The sequence below is a fragment of the Equus przewalskii genome, chromosome 7 (assembly GCF_037783145.1).
Source record: "Equus przewalskii isolate Varuska chromosome 7, EquPr2, whole genome shotgun sequence".
Taxonomy (NCBI): Eukaryota; Metazoa; Chordata; class Mammalia; order Perissodactyla; family Equidae; genus Equus; species Equus przewalskii.
This window is the reverse complement of record NC_091837.1, coordinates 10,863,990-10,884,110: the sequence shown is the minus strand read 5'-3', so window position 1 is coordinate 10,884,110 and position 20,121 is coordinate 10,863,990. Positions and strand designations below refer to the sequence as shown.

Below are 20,121 nucleotides of genomic sequence, written 5' to 3'. Positions count from 1 at the left end.
TGAACAAAAGAGACAGTATGATGATACACTGGAGCACCTGGATACAGCTGTACCTGAAGGCAATATGCCTCTGGACTTTCGATTTACCTGAACCATTCATTCCTTTATTTTTCACCTTAAGTTATTCCAAATTAGGATTCTACTACTCATAGCCAGATACAGACACGTAATAGGCTTCTTCCAACTTGCATGCTTACCACTCCAGTGGTCTCCCAGGCCCCAATACAACTAAAAAAAAAAAAAAAATGTTTTGACAAAACTAAGCAAAATTGATTTCTAAAGTCTTATCTGAAGACTCAGGGTGATGACTAGAGCCAGCTAAGCACTCTCGCTTCTGTTCCAAGGGCAAGGCCTTGAGTCTCCCACCTGGAGAAGAGCCTTACAGAGAGGTCAGCAGGCTATTCCCATCTGCTGGCTCAGAAAGCCTCTGGCCTGCTTCCCCCTCCCCCGCCCCCAACTGTCCTTTATGGCTTTTGGATCATTATCCTCCACTGGTTTGGTGTGGAGGTGTTTCGAGGGTTGATGGCCAAAAGGGGGAAAAGCTTGACCAAGAACAAAGCTAGTAAGTCATAAACGCCTGCTGGGTGGAATGTTCCAGATAAGCCGGTCTAAATCTTTTTTTTTTTTTTGAGGAAGATTAGCCCCGAGCTAACTGCTGCCAATCCTCCTCTTTTTTGCTGAGGAAGACTGGCCCTCAGCTAACATCCGTGCCCATCTTCCTCTACTTTATATGTGGGACGCCTACCACAGCACGGTGTGCCAAGCGGTGCCATGTCCGCACCCGGGATCAGAACCGGCGAACCCCGGGCTGCTGAAGCGGAATGTGAGTACTTAACCACTGCACCATCGGGCCAGCCCCTAAAGCTTTGTTTGCAATTCATCTGAGCATTAAGCTGTCATCTGGGGATCTTTTGGGCACATGAGTGAGGGACGGGGGGTGGGATCTGGGTGGGGGGTGAAGAGCACAATTTGCAGCACACACCTGGGCATCTAGCTCCCAGGTCACCCACCTGCCCCGCTGCCTCCCTCTTGGGCAACGGCAGCAGCCCAGGCCGGGAGACGCCCTGGCTCGCACTCGCTCCTGAAGCAGGCAGACAAGGATGCAGGTCTAAGGCTTCAGGAGCTGCTCAGCACAAGAACACTCCAAACATCGAACAGGGACCGGCCTGGCAGCATAGTGGTTAAAGTTCATGTGCTCCACTTCGGCAGCCTGGGGTTCATGGGTTCAGATCCCGGGTGCAGACCCACACACCACTCATCAAGCCACGCTGTGGAGGTGTCCCACATACAAAATAGAGGAAGATGGGCACAGACGTTAACTCAGGGCTAATCTTCCTCACCAAAGAGGAAAAAAAATCAAAGGGAGAAACCCGTGAGGAAGAAGTGGCATCTCCTCATGCTTCACTGTCTCCAGGGGGCCAGAGCTGGAGTGAGTGAATGGGTTTTTCCTAAAGAAAGATGGTTCGGGCCTCTCAGGGGGCCTGCGGCCTTGCTGGAAAGCATGTCCATCTGCAGCCTTGCCTGGACACAGCCAGGAATAGGGCCAGGGAGCAAAATGCTGTGGGGAGAGTCCCTGAACTTCTCTGAGCCTCAGTTTCCTCATCTGTAAAATGGGTGAACAACAGAATCCTTGCGGCTACGAGTTACTGGGCACCTCTGTGCCTCAGGTCCCACAGAACCTTACATACAGTCTTCCTGGCAACCCAAGAGATGGTCCTGATTCTGATCCCCATTGTACAGGTGAGGAAACTGAGGCTCAGAGAGGGGAAGTGGCTGGCCTGAGGTCTCCCAGCCTGGGCACAAGCCAGCTCCCATTCCAACTCAAAAAAACCCCACCTTTCCATGCCCTCAGGGCACCCCTCCGTGCCCAGCTCACGGGTCACTATGAGGTTTCAGTGACCTCACACACAGGAAGGAAAAGATGCACCTTTTGCTCAGAAACCGGCGAGTCACAGGTATTCTCACGGCCTGAGAAACGAATCGCTAGAGGAGAATGCAGGTCTCTCCAGAGTCCTCACGACCCCCTTCGTCTGGGCTCTGTCCCCAGCCCTCAGTGGAGAAGGTCCCCAAGAGCAGAGCTGGGAATAGGCGACTGAACATAAGTAATCACACGCGTTCAGTGAAGGAGCCCATGCCAGGGCGTCCTCACCCTCCAGAACATGGGCTCCCAACCACGGGTCTGGCTGCACCCATCACTTCTTGCCACGACCCCAGCCTCCCAAGGCACCTGCCACCCACTGGCGGACCCCCCAATAAGGGGACCAGGGAGGAGCTGTCCTCTCCCACGCACTCTTGTGGGCCTTCGAGCCACACGGGTTTCTCTGGACCCAAGATGAGAAGACGTGCTGCAGGGTCCCCACCCTGTACACCTGGGGACCACCCGGGGGCTCCAGCAGGACATGCCCCGTGACCTCTGGGGTTCAAGACAAAACTCCAGCCCTCCTGGGCCGGCCCAGCCCCATGAGTCTCAGCGCCCATCACTCGCCTGTGGGAGCCCTCAGCCCCAGACGGAGGGGCGAGGACCGGGGTTCGAATCCCACTCCTCCACTTGACCAGCAGAGGGGCCCACCTCATCCACACCCCGTTTCCCTGGTCTGAAAATGAGGGTAATGGAGTGCCTCCCTGGAGGGTGAGATGATTTGTACCCAGGAGGCCTTAGCAGAGCCCTGCACACACAGGAACATCAACAAACACTGGCCACAAGTATGATGACCTCGACACCAAAGGCCTCCCCCTCCCTGTACTGTCAGTGACCCTACTCCTGCTTCCTACAACACCGCCCTTCCCTTTCAGCCTCCTCTCTCCAATAATTACAGCAATAATAGCAACGATCGTGGCTACCAACGGCTGAGGGCCTCTTACTTGCAGGACTGTGCAGGGCGCTTCACACGGCCCACCTCCTCCCCAGCACGTCCTCCTGGGACAATGACACGATCATTCGTGTGCTTCTGTGATGGTCAGTTTTATGTGTCCACCTGCCTCGGCTCAGGGATGCCCAGAAACGTTCTCTCCGGGCATGCCTGGGAGGGTGTTTCCGGAAGGGGTTAGCATTTGAACGGCAGGCTGAGTACAGACGGCCCTCCCCATCGTGGGTGGGCCTCATCCAGTCCCTTTAGGACCCAAACAGAACAAAAAGGTGGAGAAAGGGTGAATCTGCTCTTTTTTGGCTTGAGCTGGCACTCTGTCTTCTCCTGCCCTTGGACATCGGCGCCCCTGGGCCTCAGGCCTTCAGATTTGAGCTGAATTCTGCCGCCAGCTTTCCTGGGTCTCTGGCTTGCAGACAGCAGATCCTGGAACTTCTCGGCCCCCACAAGGTGGAGAGCCGATTCCTATAATCAGCCTCCTACCTGTATAAACATCTCTATCCTATTGGTTGTTTCTCTGGAGAACCCCAATATATCCCCCTCTGTGCCCAACTGTTCCTCTAAAGCATGAGCTCCCCAAGGGCCGGGATGACCTGTCTTGCTCACTGCTGGATCCTGCGTGCCTGGCACACAGAAGGTGCTCAATATTTGCTGCATAAAGGAGACCGCACTGAATCCTCACAAAAACCCACTGATGTAAGTGATATAGTGTGCTGTTAAAAGGAAGACGCACAGGGCACAAATAACTAAGAAAATTACCAAAGGCCGCACAGCGCTCAAGGGTAAAATGCATATTTCAACCTGGGGTTTTTGGATGTCATCTCAGGCGCTTACCAATTAGGGAAATCACATATTCCAAACGGGGTCCACCCCACAGCCTCGCAGGCCCTTCCCTGACCCCGGCTGCCCACGGGGTTGGCATTCCTGAAACACGTCAGGGCTGGACTTTGGGGGTAACCTTCCCAGGGGCGTCCTTTGTGGCAGCAAAGCCCAAGAAGTGGGATCTGAAGGAGCTTGTGGGTCAGGCCGGGAGACGGGCGCGGAGTAACTGGATAATGGGCAGAATGAAACGGGAGCTCTATCAGAGGAATAAAGAAGTCACATGATCAGGGAGGTGGGAGGAAGGGGCTGGATGCTGGCTGGGGTGGGCAGGGAGTGGAGAGGGTGGGGCAGGAATGGAGCGCGGTCTAGAACGCTGGGCAGCACTGGGACAGGTGCAGGGGTCGGGGGACGTGTCCCGGGGGGAGGGAAGAGCTGGAGCCGAGAGCCCTGGAGGTGTGACAGCACGCTGGACCGGAAAGGACGGACGGAAAGGACAGGCAGAGGATTCGCTGTAAGCAGCACAGTCTGGGGGCAGGCGGGGGAGGGGGCTAAATCATAACAGTAACACAAATAACAGCAACCATAATAGTGACAACAGCAAACACACATGGCGCTTCCTCCGTGCCTGGGCGCTGTGCCAGGCACCGCACACGGATCCGCTCCCTGAGCCCTCACAGGGAATCTCCGAGAACAGTGCTGCCACCACCCCATTTTGCAGACGAGGATGCTGAGGCTGGGATGCTGAGAGCCGGCGGCAGGTCCGTGCCGGAGCTCGCGCTGGGGCAGGGTCGTGAACGCGTGTGCGGTTAACCGCTACTACAGCGGTTCTCAAAGTGGGTTCCCAGGGCAGCAGCATCAGCACCACCTGGGACTCTGTTGAAGATGCAGATTCCCCAGCTCTGCCGAAGGGGGATGCTGGGCGTGGGGCGCAGCGGGCAGCGATGCACAAACCCTCCCGGGATGCCGCCGAGGGTCAGACTGGAGTCCTCCGGGGGGGGGGGGACGGGAGGCAGGAGACAAGCGCAAGGGCAGATTGTGTGGCCTCAAGGGCTACAACAAGGAGTGGCCGTGAGTGACATCTTCTACTGAAGGCTTCAGAGGCTGGGAGCCACGTCTCCTCCTTAGAGGTCTTCCCAGCTAACTCGCAGGTGGCCCCGTGACAGGACAGTCTCCTTGTGAGCAAGACAGGCCAGGCAACGGTGGGGGATCAGAACTGGCCACCCCAAACTGTGTCTCCTTGGCTTCATTATTTTTAAGAACAAAAGACTCCGAAAGAAAACTTTGACCTTCCCCCTAAATGCCTAAAAGAATTTAAGATGGAAGGCCTGTCCCAGGAAGGAGCTAATACCCTGAGATTACGGTCCTGTGAGGTCAAATGTGTGTCTCAGCCACACTGTCTACAGATGGCCCAGCAAACACTTGTTTATCAAACAATTGCATTTCCGTCTCCACATGAATGGCCTTCCTCTCCTTTGAAGTCCCAAACCACTACCCCCAACGCCCTCCTTTGTCGTGAGCTGCAGATGGTAATTAAGGTGGCGGCCTCGGTCTCTCCCCTGTACACATGTTATTAAGTTTTGCCTGATTTTCTCCTGTTATTCTGTCTCACGTCAATTTAATTCTTGGACCAGCCAGAAGGACCTCGAGCACAGAGGAATTGCTTTCTCCCCTACGCAGCACAGAAGCAGAGGACTGAGGTCCCAAGGCGGGTGCAGCCACAGCCCCTGCCTGAGAACACACCGTCCAGCCACTCCAAGGTCAGCGACCTCTGACCCCAGGGACCTGACCCGCTCCCAGAGCCCCTAGCAGCAGGGTAAGGGCGAGCTGGCCTCACATGCGAGTCTCAGCCTCCAGGAGGCTGTTTTCACAGAACACCCACGGGGGCATCAGAGCACCCACCAGCTAGAGCGCTCCGTGCACTGCCACCTTCCGGGCAGGGGCACGCAGACCCAGCCGGAGCTCCCAAACGGTCTGTGTGGTCCTGAGCAAGCCGCCTGGACTCTCTGGGCCTCAGTCTCCCCATCTTGAAAGGAAGAGGCTGGACTCAATCTCCAGTCTTGCCATTCTCCCCAAAGCTCTTAGCCAGCAAACATGTACTGCTGGCCTACTGTGTGCTGCGGGGGAGCAATGAGCACACCGAGAAATGGCAGCGGCAATGATGTGCAGGCCCACACAGCCACCTAGTAGGGCGGTAACCAACAGCCCCGCCCAGGGGACAGCAGGGAGCCAGCTGAGCGCCCCACACTGAATCAAACCCAAAGCTGCATTCTGCCCTCTCGGGGCCAACTCCCAGCTTCCTCTTCCTCCCTCACAGCCCTGGGCCGGTGCGCGGGGTGAGGGGCCGTGGGCGTGGGCGTGGGTGGATTCAGAACCCTGGACACCCACAGTGTGGCCTCCATCTCTCCCCAGGGGAGGTGGCAGGCACCTCCTCCACGCCTCCACAGGGTGCTTGGCTGAGCTCTGGGCTCCTCTGGGCTTGGGATGGTTCTGAGGCAGGATGTCACTCACAGCCAAAGGAAGTGGCACGGAGAGCTTCTAATGAGAAGGGAAGAGCTGGGCTGGCTGATGTGCTCGGAGGGGGCGTGGGGAGGAAAGGGAAGTAGTGCGGTGGGGGAGGGAGGAGACAGACAGAGACAGACGAGAGAGTCAGAGATGGGGGAGAGACAGACACGGGGAGAGACAGACACAGGGAGAGACCGAGATGGGGAGAGACCGAGATGGGGAGACAGAGATGAGGGAGACAGAGATGGGGAGAGACAGAGATGAGGAGAGACAGAGATGGGGAGAGACCGAGATGGGGAGACAGAGATGAGGGAGGCAGAAATGGGGAGAGACAGAGATGCAGGAGAGAGATAGAGATGGGAGACACAGAGATGAGGGAGACAGAGATGAGGAGAAAGAGATGGGAGAGAGCAGGCTAAGGGAGAGACAGAAACAATGAGAGAGAGAGAGGAGGGGAGAGAGACAGACAGAGGGAGACAGTGAGCGACAAAAAACAGAGACCAAGACAGACACACAGAGGAGCGAGTTGGGGAGCAGGAGCCCATCTCTGGCAGCCACCGCCTGCCCCTCCGTCAAGGCTCCTGGGGCTCCAGAAAAGGAGTAGGACATTAGGAGCAAGCTCAGTGCTGGCCTGGCCCCCTCCAAGCACCCCCCTCCTGTCCCCAAATTTCCACCTCTGAGGACCGTCTTCGGGACCCTCAGCTACCCCCAGAACGCCCTTTCCTCTCACCCCTTGAATATTCCTGTTAATGGATTCAATATTGTTAAAACATTTCCAAAGGAAACTAGAACCCACTGGCTCTGAGGAAAAACACGCCTTAATTAAAAAGTAACTGCAAAACTAGATGCAGAGAAAGCAATCCCGACGCCCCTGGCTGGAGGCTGCCAGCGAAGAGGAGCCTGGGGAGCCCGCATGGCTCTGCTCCTGGGAAACAACGGGCGTCTGCAGAGGGAGGAACATCCCGTTCTTGGTGAAAGCACCAAGTGGGGACTTTCTCCTGGAAGTCATCAGAGGCAGCCCCGGGGAGGGAAACTGTGAAATTCTCCAGGTGAAACCCAGGTTCCCTGACGAGGCACTCCGGCTGACCTCCAACCTTCCCACCCACCTCCCACCCCCAACACACACACATTCCAGAGTCTCTGCCATTAACTACACCACACCTGCGAGGCCACAGCGGCCCACACCTCCAAACTGTTGTGCCTGTGGTTCCCTCCCCCTGGAAATCCTTTCCTGCCCTCCTCTACCCAGCTAACTCCTATGGGTACAATTGGTACACACCTCCTCCAGGAGGCCCTCCTTGACTGCCTCGCTGTGCCAGTGTCCCCCAAAGTGCTCAGCACCCTGGGTGGCTCTCTAGCTCGCTGCCCCCTCCCCTGGAATGCGCAGCGCTGGGCATTCCCCGCATCCTCTTGGAATTCAATACGGGCCCCCGCTCCCAGCGCAGGCTGCGTGGATATTTGTGGACTAAATGAGAGAACAGACAAACAAAGAGAGGAAGGCACTCAAGTGCCCTCGGACAGGCTGAAATCAAAACAAACCCCTCTCTGTGCTCTGTGGAAAGGTCCCAGGCAGGAGCTCCTGTGCGACAAGAAGGAGATGACCTGGCTCTGATGGGCCTCACCCACTCCCTGGCCCACAGACTCTGGACCGGTGACTCAGCCCCTACGAGCCTCAGTTTTCTCTCCTCTAAAATGGAGACAATAGTGTCACCTAGGATAGAGTCGAGCTAAGAAAAACAAGTAAAGACCTCAGTAGGCACTCAAATACAGTGACCATTATTTTTATTACCACCTTACACTCACCAAACCACAGAATATCACAGCTCGAAGGGACCCAGGAGATGATTAGATCAGGGGTTGCCAGACTTTGCATAAAGGGCCCAAGAACAAATATGCTCCGTTTTGTGGCCACCTGGTCTCTGTTGGAACTACTCAACTCGACCCCTGTAGCACAGAAGCAGCCAGACAACGCGTAATTCAGTGAGCATGGCTGCGTTCCAATAAAACTTTATTGACAACAACAAGCGGAGGGCCGAACTTGGCCCCCGGGCTGTAGTTGGCTGACCTCTGATCCAGGCCCTCCCAGTGTGATCTTCAGAGAAGCAGCACTGGAATCCCCTGGGAGCTGGTTGGACGGCCCTGCCCTAAACCTGCTGAACCAGAATCTGCACTTGGGCAGGATCCCCAGGGGATCCGTGTAAGCGTTCAAGTTCGAGACGTGCTGCACCCAACTTGCTAGTTCGGCCCTCGAGTCTGAGATGTGGTTTACTCTCGTTTGACACCTCCCTAGATGGTAAACTCCAGGAAAACGGGGACCTGGCGCCTTCCAATCCTACACCCCAGCATCTAGCTGGAAACTTGCCACATGGCCTTATTCTGCAAGTAGGTACAGAGCACCTAGGATGACCCAGGCCCAGTGGCAGGTGCGGGGGACGCGGCAGTGACCACAGACACAGTAGAGGGCATCACTCAGGGGACTTCTGTGCAGAGATGGGACGGATGGATGACTCCCACCGGCAGCCTGTGGACTAGGCAAATCTGGGTTCGACTGCTGGTGCATCAGGCCCGTGTGACCTCAGAGAAGGGCCTCAACTGTCTCACTTTCTGGGAAATGGGGTGGTCAATAACAGATGCCCCCCCCGGTACCTTGTGAGGACAGAGAAAGGGTAGGGGATGGTGTCCCAGCAGCTGGGCCGGTGGAGATGTGTTGGGACCCAGACACACACGCGCCGGTACTCAGAGCAGAGGAACCTTGGCTGTCCCCAAATACCTCACTGTGGGTTAGGCGGGGACTCAAACCAGGTGGGGCGAGACCCTGGGGCCCAGAAACAGGGGGTCTCGACCTGCAGCGTGTGGAATGGGGATAAGCTCCCCATTAAAGCCTTGAGGGCTTATAGGGACAGAAAGAGCACCAGGAGGCCTCAGACAGCCTCCAATGTCCTAGGAAAGTGGAGCTAGAAGGACTCTCGGAGAGAATCGAAACCAGTGGTTAAAAACAATTTGCTTTGGGGGCCGGCCTGGCGGCACAGTGGTTAAGTGCCCACATTCCACTTTGGCGGCCCGGGGTTCGCCGGTTCGGATCCAGGGTGCGGATATGGCACCGCTTGGAAAGCCATGCTGTGGTAGGCGTCCCACATATAAAGTAGAGGAAGATGGGCATGGATGTTAGCTCAGGGACAGTCTTCCTCAGCAAAAAGAGGAGGACTGGCAGCAGTTAGCTCAGGGCTAACTTCCAAAAAAAAAAAAAAACCAATTTGCTTTGAAAGCAATGGAACTGCTTGTTTGAGTGACACCCAGGCAGCCCTGAAGACCTGCACAGGCCAGGGGGCCCTTGGGGCCAGGAAAGTCATGCATATGATCACGGGGAGCAGTGGCGACTTCAGGGACCAGAGGAGCCCGGGCCATCAGAGGGGCAGCTTCAGACCCCTCCAGTTCGGCCCAAGCTCCTGAGTTTCCAAAAGAAGTGAGAAATTGGAGTGATTCTCTAAAAATATTTGAATGTTAGCTCGGTTTAAAATAAAACACCCCAGGGACTAAAGAAAAACCATCCTGTGGGTCGAAGGCATCGAAAGCCAGCAACTGGCAGCTCATTTCCCAGGGCAGCTGCCTATTTCACGGGGGGGGGGGGGGGGGGGGGTACTGAGTCTCAGAGAGAGGGAGCACCTGGCCCAATGTCACAGAGCGATTTGGAGGCAGAGTTGGGACGCAGCTGCCTCCAAGCTCGTGCCCATCCCCAACTGCTCCTGAGAGTGGGGGGCGTGGGGGGCGTGGGGGGCGTGGGGGGCGTGGGGTACATAGGGTAGGAATCTAGACTTCACAAGCCAAGAGCCCTGTTTGTTCTGTCCACCTCTAGGAATGAGTGTAGGCAAAGGGGTAGAGAAAGGGATAAACGTTTATTAATAATAAATAATAATTTTATAATAATAGAACAATAATAACATTTTCCGAGTGTTTTCAATGTGCTGGGCATTAAAAGAGGGTATCGAGACGAAGTAAGACCATAATTAAGAGCGCAGACTCTGGATTCAAATCCTGTCTCTCCCACCTTCCTAGCTGGGTGACCCTGTGCAAATTACTCCACCTCTCTGTGCCCAGGCATGTTCCTCTCATAGGGCTGCTGGGAGAACTGATGAGTTACAGTACACAAAGGGCCTAGATCACTGGCTGGCACCTGGTGAGCTTTGTTGATATTAGTTATTTGCATAATTATCGCCTGTTGACAGCTGGGCAAGCTGAGGCTCACAAACAGACCTGCTCAAGATTCCCAAGAACCTGCCAGACTCCGGGGCCTCCCGTTTTGCCTTGTACCAGGGAGAACACTTGACCCCATCCCCTCCCGTCCGACAACACCAGGACGCAGGTCCGATTTGTGCCTCTTTTCTGCAGCTGAGAAACCTGACGCGTGGGGAGGCAGATTCCAACACGGGCCCGAGCCCCTTTCTGGCCACCAGCCCGCCCCTGGGCACAGCGGCCTGGGGTCAAAAGTCTGGTTGATGCAACAGTTCACTTGGCAGATGGGCGGCCTCCCCTCCTTGCTGCCCGCTGCCATCTGAGCAGCTGGATAACACGAAGCTCCTCCCTGCACGGCAGCCCCAGCAGCTCCCCAGGGCACGTGGGCTGCTCTCTGTGGTCCTTCCCTGCCATTCCTGGGGACCGGCTCAGCTCTTGGGCTGCTGCTCTGAATGAATCATTGCCACGAATCCTCCTCAGGCCGCAGCCCAGGGCCGAGGAGACCCAAGAAGGGGCGTGGGAGGGGACAGGCATCCCGGAACCTTCTCTGGAGCGGCCCCAGATGGGTGGCTGTGTGGGGGCAGAGAGCAAGGGGGCCTTGTGGGTCCAGGAATAGGCGGGCAGTGGGGAGGCCAGCAGCTGCTGCCACCCAGACCAGCTGCCAAGACGCCACACGGCAAATCAGAGCCACCCAGGCCACACCCAGGCTTTCAAATCACCAGCCACTTCTGACCCCCCTCTCATGCTACAAATCGACCCACAAAGTCCCATCAATAACACACTTTGACAGCCTTCCTGACCCCAAGGTGGTAGAGTATCTGGGCTCTGACTCTGTCCACGCCCATTCCCCAGCAGGGCACACTGAGGCCCAGAACGGGGCAGTCCCTCCTCTAACCTCAACCCTGTTTCCATTTCAGGCTGCCTTCCTCGTGCACAAGAATTCAAGATGTTAAAAGGGAAAGGAAGGGACCGTCTAAACAAATGAACAACAGCAGGAGAGGCTGGAGAGAGCCCCCAGAAGGCAGGGTCTCAACACCCCTCTCAAACAGCATCTGCCCAGGGGAGACCCCAGAACACACAGACAGGCGGCTGCTGGCTTGGGTTCCTGAGTCCACAGAACACAAGTTCAACCTCAGGAAGAACGGATGACCTTCAAGAAACTTTGGGGTTCCGGTGCGAGAATGATGCCCAGGAGGACGGAAGGGATGTCTGGTCACAGATGGGGCATTTGTAATGCAAGACTGCCGGTCTCGGGCCCGGGGGTGGCATCTCTTGAAACACGCAGTGGCTCCCTCAGGCCCCTCATGTGGCCCCCAAGGGAGCTCACCTTCAGGGCCTGGCAGTACGCCCTCAGCAAATATCTGTCACTGTTAGAGGAGGAACATGACCCCTCTACAGGCTCGATGTGTTTCCCTCCCTGATGGTCCCAGAGATGTTCCTGGTGACACGCAGGATACTCCTTATTCTGCTAACGGGGCACTTAATTTCATTTGTGTTAGAAAATAATCTATAACTTGCACATCAAAGCCAGTGATTTCAAAGATCAGAAATGCTTAAGAGGAGACTAAATTTATTTAAGATTATTGGAACTCTTATCCGCTCTGGCGGGAATGTAAAATGGTGCAGCTGCTTTGGAAAACGATTTGACAGTTCTTCAAAAGGTTAAACAGAGAATTACCATATTCTCTAGCAATTCCACTCCTGGGGATATACCTGGGAGAATGGAAAACATAAGTCCACACAAAGACTTGTACACAAATGTTCATAGCAGCATTATTCATAAGAGCCGAAAATTGGAAATAACCCAAATGTCCATCATGGATAAATGATAAATAAAATGTGGTCTATCCATAACAATGGAATATTATACAGCCATAAAAAGTAACGCCATTCTAGAAAATAAAGGAAGGACTGATACGTGCTACCACGTGGATGAACGTTGGAAACATTATTCTAAGTGAAAAGTACCAGTCACAAAAGGACGCATAGTGCGTGATTGCATTTACATGAAATGTCCAGCATAAGCCAATCCACAGAGACATAAAGTAGATTAGCGGTTGCCAGGGGGCTGGGGAAGACAGGATTCAGGAGTGACTGCTGAAGGGTCAAGGGTTTCTTTCTGGATGATGAAAATGTTTTAGAATTAGTGGGGATGGTTGCACAACTCTGAATATCCTAAAAACCACCGAACTGAATACTTTAAAAGGAGGAATTGTATGGTATATGAATTATATCTCAATAAAGCTGCTCTAAAACAGATTACATGAGGTTTTAAAAAAATAAGGTGATATAAATGTATATTAAGTAAATAACAGGACAGTGAGGGTTCAATGGGGTAAAGCGGTTCACAAATGATGCAGTGAACTCAATTTTACAGTCATGGAAACTGAGGCTGGGTGGGGGGGAATGACTCGCCCGGGGCACATCACCGCTAAACCAGAGTGAGTCACACCTTGATCTGTCCAAACCCAGGAGTGTGGCCTCACCATCAGCCTACCCGGCTGAATGAAATGACACAAGATGGGGTATGGGGAGAGGGGTCCACAGCCCACTGTGGGAGACAGACCTGCAAGGAGGCTGGTAAGTGAGGGAAAAGGCCAGCTACCTCTGCGGGGCTCAAAACAGGAAGCACACAATACCACCTCAGGAGCACCAAAAGAGGCTTCCAGAAGGGGTGCTGCTGGAGGAGGCGTCTGAAGGATGAGTAGGAGTTCGCCAGCCCCTTCCCCAACTCCCCTACAGGACACATGAAGTCAGGAGGCCTGAGGGTGAGTTTTGACTCTGCCAATCCTAGCTGTGAGAAGGGCCATGGGCATGTGGCCTCTCTGAGCCTCAGTTTCCCCATCTGTAAAAAGGGGAAAGGCACGATGTGTTCTAACGACTGGACTGAATCAGAGGGTTCCCACCCTTCCTCCAGAGGGGCCGGCCTCTGGGTGGGAAAGCTAGCCCTGGACCTCTGTTCCACATAACAAGGACCGTGCCAGGTCAGGCGTGCCCAGCCCAGCGACCATGCCCCCTATGCTTTGCTGCCACTCCCAGTCGCAGTTTATGAGGCACCTCCTGTCCAGCTCTCATTGAGAGGGGGAGGTCGCCGGGTTCACGGGATCCTCTAGCCAAATGTCGCCCCCTCCTCGCGGATGACCCCCAAGCTCACCAGGGCTCCCCTTCCTCCACGCTCTCGGCGCCCCCCTCCCCAGCCAGCGATTTCCCTCCCCCAGTGCCTCCACTTCGGATCCGCCTCGCAACTCCACGGCGGCTGCAAGTTAACTTCCACGCGCCCCCCGCGCGTCCCGGCGCCCGCCTGGGGGTCCCCGCGGGCCGGGGAGGGCTCGGGGGCTCCGATCGGGATGACAAGCCGCCTCCCCCGCCCCGCCACACACACGCACAGACGCTGGGTTCCTCCCGGCCGCAGGGTCCCGTGCGGAAAGCGCGGCCACCGGGCCGGGTCTCCGCCGCACCCGCGGAAAGCGCGCGGGTCCCCGGACCGCCCGCGCGCGCCGTCTCCCTGCCCGCTCCCAGCGCCGGAGCCCGAGCGGCCGCGCCGGGCCGGGGGGACGCCACGCGCGCCCAGACCCCCCGGAGCCGCAGGCCGCCCCGCAGGCGCCCCCCGCCGGCGCCGCAGCCCGGCCCCGCGCCCCCGGGCACCTACCGTGCGGAGGCACGGCGAGGCGGCCGCGCGCCCGGCGATCCCGCTCGCCAGCCGCCCCGGCCGGGGGAGGGGCCGCGCCGTGACGTCACGCGGGCCGGCCGGGACGCGGCCCCGCCCCCGGGCCCGCCCCCGTCTCCCGCCCACCACCCCCTGGGCCCGCTCCTGGCCACGCCCCCTGCCCCCCGGGCCCGCTCCTGGCCACGCCCTCCGTCCCCCGGGCCGGCCCCCGCCCCCAGGCCTGCTCCTGGCCACGCCCCCCACCCTCCAGGCCCGCCTCCCGGCCGCGCGGGGACGAGGGGCGGTGCCCGGAGCCGACCCCGCCCAGGAAGTCCTGCTCCGCGGGCTGGCTTACCCCCAGGACGGGCGGCTCACCCCTTTTCCTCCCTGGGCGGCTCTGTTTAAGAGAGCTTCCCTTCTGTCGATAAGCAGTGGGTGGAACGATCGCCAAGAAGCGGTGTAAGAGAAGCAAACCAGCCCCTGGGCGGGGCGTATTTATGCCAGCGTTGTGTAAAAGAACAAAGAGGGAGGGGCTGCATACATATTCATAGGCGTCCAGGGTCCTCAAGGAAGGGGCGATTTTGCCCTTGGCCTACCTCCGCCCCTCCTCCCCCAGGGATATTTGGCAATGCCTGAAGACATTTTTGGTTGTCACGATTTGGAGGTGGGGAGTGTCCTACTGGCATCTGGTTGCTAGAGACGTGGGATGCTGCTAAACATCCTACTGTGTACAGGACAGCCCCCTCCCTGCCCAGCAAAGAACCATCCAGCCTAACGTCAGTTGTGCTGAGGTTGGGAAACCCTGATATACAGGAATAAAATAAAACTCCAGGCTGGTGGATCTCAGCTCAGTCTAAGAGATTTCACCTCTCTGTGCCTCTGTTTCTCCATCTGTAAAATGGGTACAATATAATAAATCTGTCTATGTGTTATATGCATATGCACTGAAGGAAAAGGGGGAAGGAATGCAGGCTTTTCACTGTGAACTTTCCTTCTTTGTTCTATTTGAATTTTTTTTTACTGTCTGTATATATTACCTGTTTAAAATAAATTTCTGGGATAGTTACAACCATAACAGCAAACATTTCGTATATATATATTTCCCTGCTAAGTGCCAAGTGTTGCTCTAAACACTTTATATTCACACATTTAAACCTTTAATAACCTTGCAATAAGTCTTTTATCATCTTCATTTTACAGATAAGGAAATTGAGGCGCACAGATCTTAAGCACTGTCATTAGCCCATGGCCAGCCATGAGTTCTTCATAACTCATTCATTAATTCAGTCACAGGTCCACTACGTGGCGGAAAGTGCTGGAACTGACAAAATGAAACCCCCTGCCTCTGGGGAGCCAGCTGTTCCTGGTCTGGAAACAATAGAACCATGTTGTCTAGTGTTTACTGTGCCCGTATTAGAGGCTTTGTAACTGCAGGAACCCTGCTGCGTGTTTATAACGTCCCTTTATGGGTGGAGAAATGGAGATCAAAGGAAGAGAGCTGAATGGACCACATGTTTAAGAACATTCTAGCAACCGGATTTCCTGAGCGCCCTGTGCTGGGCACTGGGGGTCAGCAGGTAAGAGAGGGATGATGGCCCGGCATCCAAGTGGGGGAGGCAGGACTCCCCAACAATCACTGGGGAGCTGAGAGCACAGGGATTGACCTGGCCCAGGGAGGGAGGGCCGGGGTGGGGGGTTATACTGTATGTTTACACCGAGGCCGGAAGCATGGTTGTGGGTTCACAGAAGAGTGGGCCAGTCACAGGGCCCCACAGGTGCAAAGGTCCGGCAGGAAGGACGTTTGTCGTGGGGCCTTGCATGAAGTGTGCAGCAGCCAGGGTGCGAGGGGAGGGGTGAGAGGAGGCAGGGGGTCTGCAGGGGCTGGAGGCCCCGGGCTTCGTGGGCTGTGGGGAGGAGTCAGGACTTCGTCTCGCAGCGATGGAGGGACGTAAAGGTCTTCAGAAGGGGAAGGATATGGTTAGCTCTGCTTTCTGCAAAGAGCCTTCTGGCTGCTGCGTGGAGGAGGAGAGGCAGGAAGACTGGTTTGGAGGCTGTTAAAACACTCCCCGGGAGGTGGCCAACCCAGCGTTGGGCTGGGGGCGTGGAGGGAGTGTTCAGCTTCCAGAGACGTTGGGAAGACGGAATCGACAGATCTCAGTGGTGGCGCTAGAGAAAGGGACCAGAATGATGACGTTCTGGTTTCTAGATTGGGCCTTCTCTTCTCTCTCTGTTTTGGTTTTTTTTTTTTGGTGAGGAAGATTGGCCCTGAGCTAACACCTGTTGCGAATCTTCCTCCTTTTGCTTGAGGAAGATTGTCGCTAAGCTAACATCTTTGGCAGTCTTCCCCTGTTTTGTATGTGGGACGCTGCCACAGCATGGCTTGATGAGCAGCGTATAGGTCCATGCCTGGGATCCAAACCAGCAAACCCCAGGCCGCCAAAGTGAAGCACACAACCCTCCCCACTACACCACTGGGGCAGCCCCTGGGCTTTCTCTTCTCAACCCTTCGACTCAGTGAACCCCTTCAGGTCTCAAGCTGGCTGTTCCCTCCTTGAGGAAGCCTACCTACCCCCCAGGATTTCCTGATGGGATGGGCACCGGACCATGCAACCCAGGAATTTGATGCGACTTTGAAGGCAGATGAAAGAGCTCATCCCTGTCTGCTCCTCCAGTGTGTGAACAACCATGGCAGAAGCTTCCTCTGTCTTCTCCCCCAACCTGTCTCCCCGGCATCTGGACAAAGCCTGGCACTTAGGAGGTCCTCAGTCAATATTTGTTGAAAACAGGGAGAGTAAATATGGTGACAAAGACATTGATTCTAAAACACTTTGCAGCTCTGACATTCGAGAAGATGACACTGATGATGATTCAGGTGTTTGCGATGCTCTAAGCGCCTCATAAGAATTATATTCTAGCTGACCATTTACTCCTGCCAACAACCTTCAGAGATTTGATGATCATTATTCCCATTTTACACATGAGGAAACAGAGGCCTCGTCAGGTAATTTGACTTGACCAAAGGCAACAGCTAGTAAACGTCAGAGCTGAGGTGTAAACCCAGTCCAGTGGTGCAAGGAGGTGGTCCAGCAGTGGGCAGGGAGCTAGGAGAGAGGGTGGGTTCCCTTCTCCTGCTGGAAGGGTATGGGGTTACATTTCCTAGCTGGCCTCCCAGGCTTCACAAAGCGCTCTGATCTTGGGCATCTGATCCAGGTGACTGGCTGTCATGGCAACGTGGCTCTAAAGAGATGCTCCCCTCTCTAGAACCTCCTCCAGGCACCCTGGCATTGTGCCCTTTTCCAGAAACTCAATTGCTATGTGTCCATGAGCATCTGGTGCTGGCACAAAAGGGATCACACCTCTGGGTGGTCCTCCTGCCCCCACCCTGGCCCTCGCACACACACTTCAGATGTTGGGTCCATGCCCCGATGCCCAAAAGATTGTAGGTTACCTCCTGTTGCCATGCACGGGAGATGATGCTCCATCACTAAGGTGCTTTGTCTTCCCAAAGGTCTGCTCCTCAGATTCACGAGCTGGGATCAAGCGTTGAAACATGGTGGGGTCCCAGCTTGCCTGGGCCTTGGGTTCTGAAGCCAGGCTTTAGGGCAAAACTCAGGCAGAGTCAGCACCAGTGCCGAGAAGCCCCCACGAAGGCTGCGGGCACCATGGCCACCTGGTCAAGTCCAGCCCCACTGGTCGCCTCCAGCATAGTACCCATCAGCATTTCTTCTGTCGAACACCTGATGAGTCGAAACTCGAAGTTTCAGTTTCGAGGCAAAAAAAGTCGCTTATCTTTAAGCTCTGAAAGTCTGTTCCAGGTGGGGAGATGCTCAGATTTCGAGAGGCGTGTTGGAACGAGGACCCACCGAAGGAGCAACAGGTTTGTAACTCTTATGTCACACTCACTCCGGCCTTTTGATGTGTTCTCTTCTTTCACTTGTTTCTTTTTAGCTTTGTTATGTATTTATGCTTGTAATTTTCATTTGTTCTCTGTTTTTTGTTACAGTGTGTTTTGTTTAGCCATAAATATGTCAGTGAAAGTGAAATAACTGCATTGATAAAACAAATAAATACAAAATAACTACTTTGTTATTTTCTTCCAGTTTTTCTTGGTTAGTTTTGCCAAGTGTATATGTCATGTTTCAGCAATGCTAATATGCATGTTTTTTTCATAGAACACCTGTGAGAAAAGAAGGACATCAACAACTTTGAGTTGAAAGTGATCTGAAAGATCAAGACCCGGAATGCAAAGAAGTTTTAGATGAATAGATGAATTTAGAATAGATGAATTTCTATTATGTTTTCTTTTTGTGATACTCACAAGATTGATACACTGAAAAAAAAAAAACGATTATGTCTAAATAAGTCCAAAATGGTTCTTTCAATACATGTGAAATAAAAACTCTAAGGGACGAGAAAGCAGCTGTGTTGTATTTGAACGGATGGTATTTCTCTTTTTGTTTCTCGGATCATAAAATTGTGGTGCGTCTCGCCATCTGTGAGGTCTGAGGCTGAGGAAATAGGAAAGTTGGGTTCGTGTGGCTCGTGTGATTGGAAGGCTTGACCCCACTTCAGCAGAATTTCAGAGCTGTCCTCTGCGACCTTAGAAACTGAGGATGGGGGTCTGAGAAGCTTGACTTGGGAATCAGAGAATCACGGGGGCTTAGAGACACATTACAGAATCTCGGAGAATCATGGAACTTTGGACCCCTAGAATTCCAGCGTCAGAATCTTGAGGCTGGCTAACATTTGGGCTGCCGTTTGCCAGACGGAGAGAACGAGTCCCAGGGAATGGAAGCGATTTGCCCAACGCTTGGTAGCTTCTAAGAGTAGAGCAGGGCTGGGACCTACATCCCCTGACTGCTGCACAGGAATCCTGTCTGTAGTCCAAGACAGAACAACCTGTCTTCTAACCCAAGATGCTGGTCACACGGGAGGGTGGAGATTGGGAGAGCTGGGTGGGAGGAAAAGGGAGGGGACCTACTCCAGAGGGTAAGACCTTCTAAGTGAGGCGGTGTCTTAACTTTGAAGCTCAGCAAAACCACAGAGGGAGGTGTCATCGGGCCCCACCTTTCTTTCCAGCTTCATCTCCTGCCACACTCAGCATCTCCTTCCCATCCCCCTCTTCTGACCACACAACCACCAAGCTACTGCTCCCACCTCAACAAGCTTTGCTTGGACCCAGCGCATGCTCTTTCAACATCTGTGCCTTTACCCATGGTGCTCCAGGGCGGCCTAGTACAGCTGTGCAAGTTGGACACAGCACAAGGGTGCCACATGCACGTTGTAGACGTCGCAGATTTATACCAATAATTTCTGGCAGATGGCAGTAAAATGTCTCGAGGTAAAGGCATCATTTTATCATTGCGCAAAGGTATCATATGGGGTGGCAGGGCCCTTGCTGTTTGCTCTGCCTGGAATGTCATCTCCCCCTTTCTCCACCGAATGGGCTCCTGCTCCATCCTTCACGGCCCCCTTCAAATAGCCCCACCTCCAGGAAGATACCCATGGCAACACCTCCCCAGCCCTGCTGCGCGGATCAAAGGTTAACAACATCAGTCAATGCTAAGGGTTGATATAGGAGTCAATGTTGCCCGGTGCAGACCTCCAAAGGGTAGGGCGTGTACTGTTCATACCAGGAGACATGATTCTGGGTGGAACTTGGACCCAGGATCAAATAACACTGAATCACAGACCAGAAAATAACGCTCTTTTCCATCTTCTTTGATTCAATCAAGGAGAAAGATCCCAGTTTGGTGCAAACGTGTCTTTCATACCTCTCTCCAGAGCTTGCTCATCGCTCATCTTGACAAAGAGCAAGGCAGGCTGACAGCCTTGATCAGGCAGTGGTGTCTGCTGAACATTCAATACTTGGCCTTCTTTAAATTGTATTTATTTATACAATTGCTTTCTATCATATGGCATATGATGCTAACTTTCCGCTTCCTGTAGCGTTATAAAGTTTTATGTACAAATCAATGCATTTAAGCATGAAATAGTAAGTCTATTTACACAAAAATATTAAGTAAATAACAAAACAGGTGGTAAGCAGCGAGGGTA

At 54.4% G+C, this 20,121-nt stretch overlaps 1 protein-coding gene and 1 long non-coding RNA gene across 5 annotated transcripts in view; one reads left to right on the top strand and one right to left on the bottom strand.

Annotated features, from left to right (window-relative positions):
* TPST2 (tyrosylprotein sulfotransferase 2) overlaps window positions 1–17,904 on the bottom strand; it is a 55,007-nt gene extending 37,103 nt beyond the window's left edge. The window contains exon 1 of one of the 4 annotated variants that reach the window (XM_070626938.1): window positions 17,513–17,904. In XM_070626938.1, the coding sequence (XP_070483039.1) occupies window positions 17,513–17,616 (104 nt within the window). In that variant the 5' untranslated portion in view covers window positions 17,617–17,904. Of the gene's footprint in view, window positions 1–14,067; window positions 14,181–14,419; window positions 14,529–17,512 lie in introns of those variants that run through there. The other 3 variants (XM_070626942.1, XM_070626943.1, XM_070626940.1) reach the window with 3 other exon arrangements.
* LOC139084429 (uncharacterized) lies at window positions 16,849–18,374 on the top strand. The gene is made up of 3 exons (XR_011541779.1): window positions 16,849–17,065; window positions 17,573–17,941; window positions 18,237–18,374. It is a non-coding gene; the product is annotated as an uncharacterized lncRNA (long non-coding RNA).
* The last annotated feature ends 1,747 nt before the right edge of the window (window positions 18,375–20,121 follow it).